Below are 16,444 nucleotides of genomic sequence, written 5' to 3'. Positions count from 1 at the left end.
GGCTCCTCCCCAACCCTTTCCCAAACCGGACTCTGAAAAGAAAGGGCTAAAAGTCCTGGGGCTCAGGGGTAACATTTCATGAAATCTTTAATGAAATTGGGGTAGGGGCACGAACAGAGGGGAGGGGCGATGGGCACAGGCTTCGGGCGAGGGAGATGGCAGTGGGGCTGGGCAGGGGGCTCTCCTCTTTCCCGCAGCAACCCTCCCCCAATCATCCCACTGACAGGGGAGGGACGTAGGGAGGCGGAGCCATAAATACGTCCAGAATTCCAGAGAGGCAGCGAAGGAGGAAAGGGGTGGCTGGGGATCTCAGAGAGGGGGCAGGGGCAGGCCCGGGCCGCCCTTGTCAGGGGGTCCCGGCTCCTTGGGCGGCCGTGGGGGCCCCGGGGGGTCCCCTGGCTTGCGGCCGTGCTTGCGGAAGTAGCGGTAGCGTTGGACGTAGGCGCGCACCAGGTTGCTCACCTTCACCGGGTTGATCTCCCCACTTTTGCTGTGGCAGATCTGGGGGGCAAGGGGCAGCTGCAGCCACCGCCATCCCCCAGGGTCCCCTGCACCTGGACTGCTAAGCGCAGCTGGGGACTGGGATGGGAACCCCTCCGCCAAGATCCAGGCCAACGTCCCTACTTGTCCCCCTGATGCCAGCAGGACAGGCCCAGGTGGGCTTGAGGCAATCCTGTCACCCTCTCGCCTTCCGGAGTGACCCACTGCCCCTCTGTGTCCCCATCTCTGTACGCCTGTCTGCTCACGTCCATCACTCCGTCTCATCCTCTCCCCACCTCTGCCCATCCTGTCCCCCTCTGGGCCCTACCTTGTGGACGGCCTTCCTCAGGATGTCCTTGTACTCCTCCTTGGTGATGTCCTTCTTCTGATAATACGGCTTGATGGCCAGCTTCACCTCCTCTACTGCCCGCTCCTGCGTGTGCAGCTTCTTCAGATACTGGCGGGGGTGGCGACAGTGGGAAGAAGGGCCAGCAAAGGCCAGGTGAGTTCCTGCAGAACCCCTACCCCCCTCACCAGCTCAGACTTCTTGACCATCCAGCTGCTCCCAGAGGTAGAAATCCTGCTTAGGGTCTGCCCTGTTCTCCCCTTGCTACAGTCGCCCCAGACCCCAGGCCAGGCCTGGGCCTCTCAATGTCACTAGCGTCTCCTCCAGGCCGGACCCTGGGCTGTCCCAGGCGTCCATGACCAGGACCCATGTGTCCCCTGCCCTTACAGTCTGGTAGGGAGTCAGACCCGAGCCAGGCGGCTGTTCCCTATCATCCCAGAGAAGATGGGGGCAGGTAAACTGAGGCCTGGGAAGGGCAGGAAACCCCAGACTTCAGGGCCAACATCTCCCATGAAGCACGAATGCCAACTGTCGGGTGAGCTACTGAGCTGCTGGGGGAGCCACGGCCACCCCGGGGGGACTCCTCAGGCCTCCCTAGCCCCACGGGAGTGGGTTTCTAAATACGCGGCCAAGAGAAAAGGGTTGTGGCCTGCACCCGTCTCATATGTGGTGAGAGAGGACAATGGCAGAGAACAGACAGGGCAGCCTCACTGGCGCAACAGGGACCTGCTGCTCGTCCCAGGGCCTGTACTGTCCCTGTCCCACAGCCCATGGCACAGGCCATGGACAAGTACACATCAAAGCTGTGGCCCCACCTCCGCTTATAACACGGGGGTTTGTTCTGCTTTCCTTCCGGCGCTGTATGTGGGGTGCGAAAAGGGTGAGCAGCGCCATCATCTGACGACAGGGCCATAGGGACCAGCATCCAGACCCGACCAACAGGTACACAGCCCCAAGGCCCAGGAGGAGGAGCCAGATGTAGTGGGGGGAGGGGGGACCTGTGTGCCCTGCACCCATTCTTCCTCCCTCCGTCCAGGAACAGATGCTTGATTTTTTGTTTGTAAACCACCCCGAGCCCCCCTTACACAAAAAGATACGGGTGAGAGAGATATAGATGACCAAAAGATAAAACTGTAGTAGGTATATGTATAAACATGCGTGTGTTTATATCCATATCTATTTCTTTCTCTCCCTACCTGCATCCCATCTCTGTATGAAATTCTTTAAAAACCTGTCTAGCACCCCTTTCCCAATCATCTAATCCAGTGAAAGTTTAGTTCCTTACACTTTAGTGATTTCAGTTTTCTCTCAGTCCTCATCTGCTGGCATCGGTCTCTGGCATTCTCCTCGGGCCCCTGCATCTCAGTATCTGCCTGCGTTCTCCGCACAACTGTCACCACCAGCCCACCTCTCCCAAGCCCAGTTCACCTTGTCTGTGTCACCACGTCCCTCGGAGCTGCTGCTGCCCTCTCTCCTGTCAGACGCTGCAGCCAGCCCAGTGGGGGTGGGAGGGGTAGACCCACAGCCCCCCAGGGGGAGGCTGCCAGGGAGCAGGTAGCTGGAGGGGCCAGGGGGCAGACCCAGAGAGGTGGGCACAGGAGCTGGCGTCACCCCCAGACTTGAGGGGGGCTTCCTGTGGCTGAGGATCTGTGGGAAAAGGTTGGAAGATAAGCAAAGGGAGGTGAAGGGGAGGACGGAACATGTACCCCTATTCCCACCCTGATTTCCCAACAGTCCCAGGGGCAACAGGCTCCTCTTCTGGCAGATACCTTGCCCCAGAGCCTGCTGGGAGCTGAAGTTCCTCTCCTAACCTGAAGCAGGGGACAAGAGAAGGGGCTGCGGGGACTCTTCCCCAAGGAAGCCCACCTGGTTGGTGGCCTGGATCAGCTCCTGGGCCTTTGCTCGGCTTGCCAGATTGGCTTCTTCCATCTTGAAGAGAAGTGCAGTCACTGCAGTAGGTGGAGAGTGGACGACAAGGATTGGGAGTTGCCGCAAGAGAAGAGGGTGACCCTCACCCAGCCATGTGCCACCTCCCACCCTGGGCCCCCAGACAGGCTATAAGGTCTCAGGCTCATAACTGGAAAAGGGGGCCTCAGCCACCAAGAGAACCAGCCCACACCCTGTATGTTCTTAGGACTCAAGGTGTGTGGGGGGCAGGGGTGGGGGTGGCCTGTGGCCAGGGTCACACAGTGACGAGTTGGTCCCGAGTCCCCGTAGCCTCTCTCCCCACCTCTGCAGTCTAGCAAAGGCTCCTGCCATCCCTTAAGGGACACTGCTCCCTGCTCCCCGATTCCGGTCCCTCCACCAAGCCGACCCCAGTCTACCTCTAGGTGGACCCCAGGACACACCCCACTCCTCCAGTCTCTGCTGGACTGGCTGCCCACTGCTCCCATCTGCCCAGCGCTCTCCCAGTGCACCCAAACATCGTGGAGCCTTCTGGACAGACCCTGACTGGCCCCCACCCACCCAAGGCCCTCTCGGTCCTGGTCACTACACCCACCATTTCCAAGGTATCTCCACTGCCTCCAAGTTTGTCCCCATATGACCTTCCTGATCCTGTCTGTCCACCCTAATCTGCCCCGGCCCCCCCAGGGGACACTCACAGGCCAAGACACCGCTGGTAGTGCAGTCTACACCAGCGGGCAGGTTCCAGGGCATGGGTGGGGGCAGCGTGGGCAGCTGGGAGACACGGGGGGCTGGCCCATCCTCCGCCCCTGAGTCGCCAGCCGTGGACCCCGCGCTAGGGGCGGTGCTGGGAGCGGCAGCAGCCGTGCTGGTGGCCGTGCTGGTGGCCGGCTGCTGCTCCTCCTCCTCCTCCTCCTCCTCCTCTTCCTCCTCCTCCTCCTCCGCCCCATCTCGGACTCCAGCCTCCTCAGCGGCCTCTTCTGGCAGGAAGGAGACCTCAGGTGTCTTGCAGCTGCTATCCACAGTCTGCGAGTCGGGCGTGAGAGCAGGGGGTGGAGGGGCCGCCTTGGGGGGCGGGGTGCTAGGGGCCTTCGTTGCCCGCTCTTCCCCGGACCAGGAAGTCTCCTCAGCCCCTTTGGCTCCCGCCGCCTGGCTGCAGCTATCCGCCTTGGACTTCTTCAGCGTCACAGGGCCGCTGCTGCCCCCGCTGCTGCCCCCACCGCTGCGGATCTTTTTCCTGGTCTTGGATGGCTTGGTCTTTCCCTTGGTCCCCTTGGCTTTCTTGGCCCCAGCCTTGGCCTTGACCTTGGTCTTTTTGGGCTTGGTGCTGCCCTGAGCTGCTTTGGCCACCTCAGTAGGGGCCCGCTCATCCGGCTTGAGGAAGGGGGAGCGGCTCTCTCGGTCTCGGCTGAACTTGACTCCGATGGAGCCCAGGCCAGCAGACGTGGCCTCCTTGGCTGGTGTGGTGCTGCTGACACCCTCTCGGATCAGCACGGCCACCTTGGACTGTAGCTTCACCTTCCGGGAGGATGAGGAGGACGATGAGGACGAGGAACCTGAGCCGCTGCTGACAGGTGGCTTTGGCGGGGGCCCTGAGGAGGGCGCCAACTCCTTGGGGGGCCGGGCCTTCTTGGACGACCTGTCCCTGTCCCTATCTCTGTCCCTGTCCCGGTCCCGATCCCCCCCGTCCAGTGCCTTCCGCCGCGATCCCTTCTCCCGGGAGGAAGAGGAGGAGGAGGCAGCCCCAGAGCGGCGCCGGTCCTTCTCACTGCTCTTGCCTCCCCGCTCCTCGGTGCTCAGTCCCTCGGAGTCGTATAGGACCTCGCGCTTGGGCGATGAGGCCGGAGCCGGTGAGGGGCCTCGGGGGTCAGGCTTGTCCGGCCGGCCCACGGTGATGGTCCGCTTGATGGCAAAGAGATCGTGGTCCGTGAGGTCCTGGATGGAGGGCGGCACGGCCCCCCGGCGGCGGCTGTCGCGCTCTCCGCCCAAGGAGGTGGAGCCGGAGGGCGGCTGGGCCGGGGCAGGGCCCTTCTCACTGTCCCCAGACCGCTTCTCGCCCCGGGACCGCGACCGCTTCTTCTTCTTCTTGCTGCCGCCGCCATCCCGGTGCTTGCCACGGTGCCGCTCGCGCCTGGAAGACGACGACGAGGAGGTGGCCGGGGGCGGGGAGTTTGAGCGCCGCCGCCGCCTCCTTTTCTCCCGGGACCGGGACCTGCGGCTGCCCCCGCGGCGCCGGTCGGTGCTCCGCGAGCGGCGGCGGGCGGAGCGGGACCGCGAGCGCCGGCGTGCGGACGACGAGGCGTGGGAGCCCGGCTTGCGGTCCCGGGAGCGGTGCTTCTTGGAGTCCCAGGGGGAGGCCGGGGCCGGCGGGGCGGGCTGCGCGCCGGAGGAGGACGAGGCGGCCTCCTTGGCCTCGCCGCCGCTCCTCTTGCGCTCCCGCCTCGACTTCTTGCGGGTGGGCGGGCCAGTGGGGGCAGCGGAGGCGGGGGCGGCGGCCGGGGAGGGCGACCGCTGCCGGTAGCGCTCGCGCCGCTGGGTCAGGATCTTGCGGCGCAGGTCCAGGCCGCCCCAGCGCGCGTCTGCGGTGGGCGGGGCGGGGGCCGGCTCCCCCAGGTCCACCTGCAGGGCGCCCTCGCCGTCGGACTCCGCGTGCAGAGACAAGAAGTCGTCCCCCTCGGGGGCGCGGGGGGCGGGCGGCGGGGGTGGGGGCTGGGCCGCAGGGGGTGCCGGGGCCGCCGGAGGGGGTCGTGCGGCCCGGCCGCCGGCCCGGAAAAGGGAGAGCGCCATCCTGGGCTCCTCCTCAGGCTGGACAATCTCGCCCTCCTCAATCTCTGAGTCGCCCGGTGGCAGCAGAGGGGGCGGGAGGGCGGCGCCACCGGCCGTCACCACCTCCACAGAGACCTTGCCTTCCCGACAGGCCTCCGCCTCGGTCCCCACCACAAAGACGCGCCGGCGGGTGGCTCCGTCGGCCCGGGTGGAGTCGGCCTGGGGCGGTGTGCCAGGGGCTGGAGTCGGCTGCAGGGGCTGGGGGTCCGGGCCCGGGCTCTCGTCACCTGGGAAGTCCTGGCTCAGGCTGTTGTCGTCGTAGATGCCCGCCAGGGTCTCTGAGATGCGGCTGATGCTCTGGGACAGGCCTTCCTCCTCCTCTTCTTCCTCTTCCTCCTCCTCCTCCTCTTCCTCCTCCTCCTCCTCCTCCTCCTCAGGTGAGGGGGTCCCCGCCGATGAGCTGGGGTTGGAGCCAGTGGGCTCGAAGGGGTCGTACTTCTGCTCTGGAGCAGGCGGTGGGGAATAGGCCTCGTCGGTGGGGTGGAAGGGGTCATAGATATCAAACCGGGGTGCAGGAGGGGCCGGGGGGGCCGGGGGTGGTGGAGGGGGAGGCGGGGAAGGGGAGGATGATGAGGGGGAAGGGGAAGGCGAAGAGGAGGCAGAGGAAGGGGCAGGGGGCGGGGCAGGGCCCCCGTCTCCAGTGCCCAAGGTGAGGAGGTGGCGGGCACAGGTGGGTCGAGAAGAGTGAGACTGCGGAGAAACTGCAAAGGAAGAGCGGAGACAGGGTGGCGGTCAGGTGCCTGTCCCGGTGCAGCGGAGGGGCCCGCAGGCAGGTCAGCACCCCATCTGCTGGTCCCCCTCGCTCAGCACTCGCCACACCAGCAGGCACTGCTTCCAGTGCTTCACATGTGTCAACACATAAGATGCTCCTAACAACAGTACCTATGCTCCACACTGTAGGTACTGTGACCCGGGGTCCCAGGAGGAAACTGCAGCACAGAGAGCTGTGGCATCTTCCCCTAGAGCACAGTCATCAGGGGGGGAGTCAGGATGCAAACTCGGTCAGTGTGGCCCTCGAGCCCGCACTCTCATATCCGGAGACGTAAGCTGGCCTGCGGCCCAAGACCGCCCTGACCAATGACAGCAGTGACGTTCCCGCAGGAGGCACAACCTAGGACCACCCGCAGGGGTCAAGCCCTGGCCTGCTGAGCCGGCTGCCTCTTGAGGGAATCTATCCCTTTGTACAGGAGGCCTAACGTGAGGCTGAGAAGGTGAAACTCCCTCTCTAGAGTCAGAAAGCGGCAGAGCTGGTGAGCCCTGACAGCCCGAGTCCTCACCGTGCCCCCGTCATTCTGTGATGAGCCCCATCCCAGGGGCGACATCTGCTTGGGACTCAGACATCACTGACCAGGCCAGGCATCGTGCTGTCCTCCGTTATTTTGTCCGCCCTCCCGAGACCTTGCTTTCGAAGCACTCCACGGTCTCAGCACCACAAGTCACACATGTGGAGACAACTGATCGAGGCTGCCCCCGGGGCAGATGACGGGGCCAGGATTCAGACACACACATCAGAGTCCAGAGGCCACTCTCTCAACCACATGTAACTGCCAGGATCCTGCCCCAGCAAGGACTCGGCATGGTCACATGAACAATGCCAGGGAAGCCCGGGGCTAAGAAGGCAGCACCAGAGCCACCTCCCCGGATCCCAGGCTCCAGCCCTCTCCCGCAATATGCCCGAGGGCAAGCAACTCAACTGCTGTCTGCCTTGGTTTCCTCATCTGTAAAAGGGGAGTTTGCTCATTCATTCAACACATTTTTTCTGACCATCAATCTGACAGACGTGGTTTGGGGTATAGAATAGAACTGCAAACAAGAGGCAAAAATCCCTGCCTTCAAGGACTTGTTGAGCACGAACTCTGACTACCCGATTACCCGGGCTGTTATTACCACCAGCTGAGGCAAAAACCAAGTCTGCAGATTGTAGCAGTCTGCAAACTCGAGACATCTGCTTCCTTATAAATAGTTTTTTTTAAAGGACCACGGGTGAGTTTTTCTTGCGTTCTTAATATTTTCCAAACGAAAAGACCAAAAAACACTTGGAAGAAGAAAACAAAACATAGGGACTCCCCTGGTGGTCCAGCGGGTAAGATTCCGTGCTCCCAATGCAGGGGGCCCGGGTGTGATCCCTGGTCGAGGAACTATATCCCGCATGCATGCTGCAACTAAAAGTCCTCGTGCTGCAACTAAAAAAAAAAAAAAATATATCGCGCACGCCACAACTAAGACCTGGCACAGCCAAAATAAATAAATAAATAAGTAAATATTTAAAAACAACAACAAAAACCCAAAACATAACCCCAGAGTCCTGCTGAAAACAGCTATTAGGTTCCAGACACAGCTATGGATAGCACTTAAAGCCCAAGGGCCAAATCCCACACATCACCTGTTTTTGTAAGTAACATTTGATTGGAACCCTGTCCCGCTCACTTGTTTACTTATCCCCTATGGCTTCTGGTTTTAAAAGAAATGAAGAGGGAGTTCCCTGGTGGCCTAGTCGTTAGGATTCTGGGCTTTCACTGTTGAGGCCCGGTTCAGTCCCTGGTTGGGGAACTGAGATCCCACAAGCCATGCGGTGCGGCCAAAAAAAAAATAATAATAATAAATAAATAAACAAATAAAATTTAAAGAAATAATAAAAGAAATGAAAATACTTTTGTGGCGGGCCCCTAAGAGTGTGGTAGGCCCCAGGCACCATGTCCCCTGAGCCTAAAGGATAAGTAAGTCACCCCAGATCTGTGAGAAAAAAGAAAGGACAAGGATGGGACTTCCCTGGTGGCGCAGTGGTTAAGAATCCTCCTGCCAATGCAGGGGACACGGGTTCGAGCCCTGGTCTGGGAAGATCACACATGCCGCGGAGCAACTAAGCCCGTGCGCCACAGCTACTGAGCCTGCGCTCTAGAGCCAGTGAGCCACAATTATTGAAGCCCACGCGCCTAGAGCCGGTGCTCCGCCAACAGGAGAAGCCACCACTGCAGTGAAGAGTGGCCCCCTGCTCGCCACAGCTAGAGAAAGCCCACGCGCAGCAGCGAAGACCCAACACAGCCAAAAATAAATAAAGTTAAATCTTAAAAAAAAAAAAAAAGGACAAGGAAAACGTGAAGTGGTTCAGAGGGTGTGCAAGCCTCTGGCAGAACAGCTGCTCGTAGCTGACCTTCTGCTACGCCTTCCTCTCCCCTCCCCACCTCCCCAGATATTATGTAGGCAGAAGGGAAGTCTAAACCCAGGGTTCTCATCAGGGTCCCAGGGCATCAGCAGCAGCGTCACTGAGGCGTTAGTTAGAACTGTGAATTCCTGGGCTCTACCAACTCCAGACCTGCCGCATCAGAAACCCTGGGGATGGGCCTAGTGACCTACGGATTAACAAGTCCTCCACGGTGATTCTGATGCCCTTTCGAGTTTGAGACCCCCTGCTCTACACTGCTCAGGGGCTTACCACCGTGCGCGGGGCTGGGGAGCAGACCCTCCCTCGGGCAGGTGCACGTCGCAGAAGTCAAAAACTTGCACTTTACACACAGAAGGCCCCGGGCTCAGGGCCACCACTAAGCAACTGGCTGTGCCACCTCGAGCAAGAGACTTCCCTCTTTCAGACTTTTCTCTTCCTGGAGTCGGAGACGCTGAGAGTCCCCCGTCCTGGGGAGACGAATTCCTAACGCACTTACACTGATATTCAGAAGCCCCGACGCACGCTAACTGCTCCCACATGGTAGCTCTCACGTCAGTTTGAACTTTAATTACATCTGCACGTGCATACACAGCCTTTGCTGAAGTCCAACAGGAGAAAGACACGGCAGTACAGAGTTTGTCTAAATGACGCACTCAGCACGGCGACCACTACCGACTACAGCTAACGCTCACGCGACGCCGAGGCTGACTGCCTGCCAACTCAGCCCTGGTCCCACATACCCGTTTTGCCCGTCCTCCAGGCCCTGACACGGGGCAGCAGGCTGGGTACGGGAAGAGGGACTGGATCCCTGTCCCCAATTCGGACCTCGGCCACCAGCTCCAGCATGTCCTCGCTTCTGCAAGACAGGGGGTGGGGGTGAGTGAGCCTCAGAGGTGCGTCCAACTCCCATGCCGGGGGCCTCTCCCACTCCAGCTGCCCAGATACTCACTCGCCAGGCCGCAGGTCCAGGTGGCTGGGAACCCAGGTATCTGGGGGATCCAGGATGCTCACCAGCCCCGCGAGGAGGCCATCGGCAGCCACGTCCAACACCTGGAATAGGCCAGGAGGGGCTCCACCCTGTCCCTGCTTGTGTGAGGACCCACACAGGCCCTAAGCTCTCAGTAACCCAGACATCTGAGACCCCATGAGAACACGAGGATCCAACTGACTCCTCAAACTGACTGCCTCCAGGACCCAAGGGACCAGGCCTCAGAGCCTCCAACACTGCCCCCGATCAGCACCCCAGATCCAGGAGCCTGGGTCCCCAACTCCATTTCCCCATTTCAGGGATCCCGGCCCCAGTGACCTTCCTCCCCCGGCCCCAGAAGTCCAGGTCCCTAGCCCTCTCGTCTTACTCACAGAAGCCGTGTCAGTCCCCCCTGATTCCTGGGAACGGGGCTCTGAACGTGGACTCCGACAGCGCCTCCATCGAAGGCCATGACACCGAGAACCATCTGGAGAGAGATTTGCATGGGGGATTGGAGACAGGGGACTAGGTGCAGAGACCTTGCTTGGCAGAGGAAAAAGAGACTGCCTAGCTCTCGACAGTGGAACCAAGCTCCTGCCTACTCTCCCGGCCTCCATCCAACCGCTTCCCAACCTGGGTCCCAGAAGGACCTTCCCAACACCCTTTTGAGGCACCAACTCTTTCACCCATTTGTCCTCCCAGCCACCCTCAGGATGAAGTCCAGACAAGTCAGCTTGGCCTTTGAGCCCTGCTGTGACCCAGTCCCCACGGAGCGATCCTGCTTCCCTGCCCACCAACATCCTCTGCCCACCAGCCCCAAGACCCACAACTCGGTCCAGCAACGTGGTCCCTGTGCTGTGTGCCTGCTGGTGCCGCCCCCACCTATCAGGCTTTCCTCTTCACCAGACAACGCTCATACAGCCTTAGAGACACAGGTCCCCTGTCACCTCCTCACTGAAGCCTTCCTGGACCCCATCTCCCTCCACACCAGCTTCGCTGGGCCTCCTGCCCTCTCACGGTGCCTCGGGCTACCTCTGTGCTGGGACTGTGTCTCCCCTCTGCCAGACTGTGAGCCCCTCCAAGACGGCCACGGAGTCCAACCCATCTGGGGCTCCCTGTGCCAGCACAAGGGTGGCACCCAGGAGGCCTCGGGAAAGCGTATATGAATGAGATTAGGAGAAAGAATGCAGAGATGGGGCAGGGGGCTGGGAAGAACCAGAAGCTGTCATACCTTTATCATTTGGCAGGTCCCCCTGCAGGGAACTTCCCACAGCCTGCTGAATGGCCCGCTGAAGGAAAGGTGAGGGTGAAGGGGGTGGAAAGAAAGAGCAGTCAGGGGATGCATGCGGAAAGTCACAAGCTCTGCTGCTGGGAGACAGCCATTCCAGGCACCCCTACAACCAGACTCAAACCCTACAGACAGGCCAAGAGTCCCGGCCCCCCACCCCCTCCTTCCCCAGGGGTCCAGGAGTCAGGGCCCTGGAATCTGGACTCCCGGCCCCTCCCTCCCTCGGCCCCAGGCGTCTGGCTGCCTCACCAAGATAAAAGCAGAAGGAGAAAGCGTAGGGTCTCTGTCTGGCGGACCGTCACCCCGATCCTCGCCTGACTCCTCTGTCTTCCCTCGAGACTCATCTTCTTCCTCCATGGTCACCTGGTGGTGGAGGCGGAGGAGAGTCTGGAGTAGAGGCTGGTGGGCAGGGCACGGTGGTGCCAGGTGGTGGAAGGAGAGGACTGACATGAAGACCTCAGGAGCCTCCAACACTGTATCCCCTTCAGCATCCCTCCTCTCCTCCACCGCATCCCAGGCCCGGGCAAGTACCAGGCCCAGTGCAGACACTAGAGGGACTGGAGCAACTCTCTTCCCTTGTCTGAACTTGTTGCCTCCTCTGCCAAAGGGAGGCCTTCCCGGCCTATTTCCACACACCCCTCCCCAGTTCCCGCACCTTCCCCCACAACCAAACTTTAAGACCTCACAGGAGCCCGCCTTCAAGGGAGCCAAGACTCTTTTCTGTTGAGTTGTGATTTCAAACACTGCGTCCCGAAGTCTCATAAACCCACCTTTCCCAAACCGAGATACGTGCCAGTGTGCTGGGTGTGCCTCAAACACCACGCCACTTCCTAAAGCATCGATTCTCCTCGATGGTGAGGGACCCAACAAAATGTATTTACACACAGCAGATGGAACTATAATAGAATGAGCTACAAAACCAGTATGCCACTTTGAAAACGAAAACACGAACTTCAGGAATGCTCTCCACCAGACGCCGTAGGGAGCACCCTCCGATCACCTGTCTGCCCCTTGTGTGGAAGCGTGGCTCAAGGCTTTGCCATGTCACAGAAATTCTTAGGTTATACAGAAGGCACTCTTCAGACTGATGGGGGTCTTGATTAGGGCTTCAGAAAATACGAAGACTTCAGCTGTAGGCTTCCCTGCAACTGCCAAATCTCCTACTCTGAAGACAATAAATATCTGGTCCCACATTTCCTAGAAAGCTTCAAAACCCCTAACCCTCAACGCCGTGTGCTTAGCTCTAAGTGGGCCCAAAAGGAGTATCTAAGTCAGAGAAAGGCTGTGAGAATTGAAAGGACACCGACTCCTGACACAGAGTTAACAGCCCAAGCCGGCTATACAGAGTAGCAATAATTATCATCGGCCTTTAACGCCCAGGTTTCCCCTACTTCGGTCTCCCCTACACCCTCGGTTGCATACCTGCCAAAAAAAAAAAAAAAAAAAAAAAAGATCTCGGTCCTGGTCTCCCTCGTACCAGATTTTCAGAAAGCTCTCCCATGCTGCCTCCTGGCTCTCTAAGAGCCTGCAGTTCCTTCCCGAACTCCCATAGACAACCCTCACCCTGATAAGTCCTTCTGGACAGTTCCCAGCCCTGGTGCTGCTCTCCGGCACCTGGGTGGGGGTGGGGGGAGCACACGCTATGTAGAACGGCGTCTGTCATATAAGAGAAGCTTAATCAAGATGTGCTGACTACGGACCCCCAGAGCCCCAAACCCTCGGTAGAATGAACATCCTCCCTTGCCCATTCACACATGCCCCAGGATTTGCAGACACACCCCCGGCTCCTTAGGTCTTTTAGACCTGAGAAGCCTCTGCAGACGCTGCTAGGTCCCTCTAGATCAGTTTCCCAAACTACAGACTCGATAGCAGTTCAGTGCTCTATTTGTTATCAAAGCAAATCGAACACAGTAGAAGATTCTTCACAATACATCACAAGTAAACGGGAATACTAATGAACGGGACTTGGGTATGAAATTCATATGACGGTGTACACTGGGTCTCAATGAAAAAATGTATTTCTCACTGTAGATCAAGGTCAAAAGAGTTTGAAAAGCAGAGCCCTAGATGAGTCTAGACGATCCTATAGACTTTCCCAGACCAAGGAGGACTCATTCTAACTCTCTCTGTAGCCCCAGGGCCACGCAGAATTTTTCAATATTGTGCATTTGAATTACTTTCTAAGGGCAAGTACAATACAGCTGGGCAAATTTTCCAATACTCTTCATTGTCTTATTCTCCACGCAATTATATGGCCCCCACAAAGGCATTCGAATTTGCAGTCACACTCAAAGCCACCTAGATGGTTCCATGTCCTTCTAACTGCCCCCAGCCTCCTGTCACCCAGACTAGACACTCCCCAGACAGCTGGAGACCCATCCAGGCCTCTCATAACATCTCAGTATTTGCCTCTCTCCCTTCGTGGGTACATCCCGCTCCTCTGGGTAGCTATAAAAGACTTCCTAGCCCTGGAACGGTTCTTCCAGGCCCAGCTATATGGCCCCAGACCCCTGTAGGTGAGCCGCATCCTCACGTCAGCACATGTAGACACTTCCCAGCCCTAACAGACATACCCTAGGCGCTATAGTTGGCTCTGCAGATACTCCCCAGCTCTTGCAGATCTCCTTCACCCCGGGACATATCTCAAGATCTCAAGATGGCCCCAGAACCCTCTAAACAGACCCTAGCCTCCGGTCAGCTCATAAAGACGATCAACAGTGCCTACAAAAATGATCCAAGCCAGCTATATGATGGAAGGCAGGCTTCAGTCTCAGTCCAGGCCCTGTGGACGCCCCCAATCCTCTCGGGGACGTCCCATAGATGCCCCCCGGCACCACAGACGCGTCCCGGGGCCTTCAGGAGGCCCCCCGCTCGGCGCCAGGCGCCGCCGCCGTTACCAGGCCCGAGGCCGCCCCGATAAGCCCTCCAGGCCCTGCGGCGTGCCGGGAGGACCCCGGGACAACTAGCGACCCGACTCCGCCCCGCCCACCCAGATAGGCCCGAGCCCCGCGGCCCAGACCGCCGCCGCCATCTTACCCCGCCGCTCGGGCTGCGGCTCCGGCCCCGGCGCGGGGCGGGGCGGGCTGGGGCGGGGCTCGCAAGCAGAGGGAGGAGAAGGGGGGAGCTAAAACACCGCCGAGCTTGCCGGGACTTCAAGTACCGAGCACGGTGCCGTGAAGGCTGGTGGGAAGGCTCCGGACTCAGTTTCCCAGCAACCAATAAGACACATAGGCCGGGTGCGCGCGACGCACGCCGGGAGGCGTAGTCCGCGCGTCGCCTCCGCCGCGCGGGGACAGCAAGCGGGGTGAGGGGTGAAGTGGGCGGGGTTGCGGTAGGCCGCGATTAGGCCCCAAAGTACCCAGCACGCGCGCGGAAAGAGCGGCGGAAAAGGAAGTGACGGAAGAGCGGTCAGCGTGACAGATGCGACGGAGTTGTAGTTCCGCGGAGTGGGCCGTAGGAAGAAAAAAAAAAAACAGGACAGGCTGGGAGTTGCCCCACCCACATTCTAGGGATCCCAGAATCCCGATACCAATTTCTCTCTAAATTTAGAACCAAGGGGCCTGGCCCTACAGCTTCCTCCTCATTTAGGACAGAAAAGTCCAAATTCCGATTCCTCTCACTCAGAACAGAAGAGTCCGGACTCACATTTCCCTCCTCCCTGGGACTCAGAAGCCGAGCCCTGCTTCCTGTTAAATCCAGGAGTCGGGCCCTCAAGCCATCCTCAGACCATTCCTGGTCTCAAACAACTACCTTACACTAACCCGAGTGTTCGGATTCCCCATCCTAACTCCCTCAGATCCAGAATTTTGGGTCCCCAGCCCCTCCAACCTCTGGATCCAAGAGTCTGGGCCCTCAGCTTCCCTCCTTTACCGAACCTAGTAGTAAGGACCCCTAGGTCCCCTCTTTCTGGGGACCCAGGAGTCCAAGCTTCCAGCCCTATTCTCTCCTAGGTACTCCTAGGGGTCTGGGCTCTCAGCTTCCTCCTCCTTCAAGACCCAGAAATCCTGACCCTAGACCAGGCATAATCCAGGCATCCCGGCTTGGGCGAACTGGCTCATGGATTAGGAATGCAGTGATCTCACGGCCCCTCCCTGCCCAGTTACCCGCTGTCCCCCCTCCAGGGCCCCATTTTCCCTCCCAGTCTGTCTTCCGCTTGGCTGGGACAGCGGGAACCGGAAGCCTGGGTCCCTTAGCGGGCGGAGCCTCCAGCATCCAGCCCAGACGCCCGGGTCGGGAGCTTGGCTGGAGCCCAGGACGGAGGTTGAGCTTCCCCTCAGGACTTGCTGCTTTCTCGGAGCGCGCCTATATACGGCCGCGCGCGAGTCCGCGAGCTCCGCCTACTGGAACAAGGCCTCGGAGATGGTGCCCTGAGAAACTGCATCACAGGGTCCCTCATTTGCATAGTCCCACCCCGAGCTATCTTCCCGACCCATCGGGAAGAGAGACTGAGAGCTTATTAGCGTAGCCCCACCCCCAGACGGCCGGCCAGCCGAGAGCGCGTGGCGCCGCTCGGGGTGAGCCCAGTTCTCTTATTAGCGTGTTCCCGCCCCATTTGGAATTCCCCTTCTCAACGAACGCCGTTCCCCTACCCTTATTATCATAGCTCCTCCTTTTCCCTGGCCTTGCCTCCTTCTTAAGTGTCCCGAGATACTAGCCCTTCTTGCTGGAGTTCATGATTATGCAGTAGCCTTATTAGCGTGGCCCGCCCCTAGGCCCCGCCCGGTTCCCCCCCAGGCGGTAGCGGCGGCAGCGGCAGCGGTGGCGACATGAGCAGCGGGGCGGCGTCCGGGACAGGGCGGGGGCGGCCCCGGGGCGGGGGGCCGGGGCCCGGGGACCCCCCACCCAGCGAGACACACAAGCTGGTGGTCGTGGGCGGCGGCGGCGTGGGCAAGAGCGCGCTGACCATCCAGTTCATCCAGGTAGTGGGCCCTCACCCCGGGGGGGTGCCCCCGGGACCCAGAACTGAGCCCTTTTTGGGATCCCTGAGACCCCGGTTTCCCCTCGATCCATCACTGAAACCCTCCTGTGAGGCCTTCTAATCTTAAAAAAGTCCCCCTCAGATGTGACCCTGAGCCCCTCATGGCCTCCACCCACTACATGAGGGACATTCCTCCTGTACTTGTATCTTGAGACCCACCACCCCTACCCCCAGTACCCAAGACCCCGCTTCCCTACTGACCTGACCGTGGGTGCCTCCTGGGAGCACCCTAAATCCAGAAGAGTCACCTCATCCAGACCCTAAGCACTCTCATGGGCCCCCACCCCCCTAGGTGCCGCCTCCCCCCAACCTTGAGCACCACCTCCCCCAAATCGCAGACCCAAACTTCCCCTCTGAGCCACCCAGAACCTAACTGAGAGAATGCCTGTGCCCGATGCCCTTGAGATTCCCCCAGTCTGGATGCTTAGCCCCTTCAGGGACCTCCCCCCAAAACTGGAAATTATGCCCAGGCTTTGCCCCTGAGGCCCATC

General features: G+C 59.9%; 2 protein-coding genes across 4 annotated transcripts in view; one reads left to right on the top strand and one right to left on the bottom strand.

Annotated features, from left to right (window-relative positions):
* Positions 1–62: 62 nt before the first annotated feature.
* SCAF1 (SR-related CTD associated factor 1) lies at positions 63–14,133 on the bottom strand. Of its 3 annotated transcripts, none has more exons than XM_081216544.1 (11): positions 14,012–14,133; positions 11,225–11,338; positions 10,919–10,976; positions 10,080–10,174; positions 9,670–9,770; positions 9,461–9,576; positions 3,430–6,258; positions 2,693–2,775; positions 2,255–2,473; positions 809–937; positions 63–501 (listed from the first exon to the last, which is right to left on the bottom strand). In XM_081216544.1, the coding sequence occupies exons 2-11, from the start codon at positions 11,330–11,332 to the stop codon at positions 310–312; spliced, it is 3,930 nt and encodes a 1,309-aa protein (XP_081072670.1). In that variant the 5' UTR covers positions 11,333–11,338; positions 14,012–14,133; the 3' UTR covers positions 63–309. The 3 variants fall into 3 exon arrangements, with proteins under 3 accessions (XP_081072670.1, XP_081072671.1, XP_081072672.1); XM_081216545.1 differs by having other exon boundaries at positions 11,225–11,374; positions 14,012–14,091; XM_081216546.1 differs by lacking the exon at positions 14,012–14,133 and adding an exon at positions 13,549–13,943.
* Positions 14,134–15,683: 1,550 nt separating this feature from the next.
* The window catches only part of RRAS (RAS related), a 1,941-nt gene continuing 1,180 nt past the window's right edge, over positions 15,684–16,444 (top strand). The window contains exon 1 of the mRNA XM_081216063.1: positions 15,684–16,000. Within this exon, the coding sequence (XP_081072189.1) occupies positions 15,742–16,000 (259 nt within the window). The 5' untranslated portion in view covers positions 15,684–15,741. The remainder of the gene's footprint in view (positions 16,001–16,444) is intronic.

Source organism: Mesoplodon bidens (genome assembly GCF_964165515.1).
Source record: "Mesoplodon bidens genome assembly, chromosome: 18".
Classification (NCBI taxonomy): domain Eukaryota; kingdom Metazoa; phylum Chordata; class Mammalia; order Artiodactyla; family Ziphiidae; genus Mesoplodon; species Mesoplodon bidens.
This window is presented reverse-complemented; position numbering and strand designations above follow the sequence as displayed.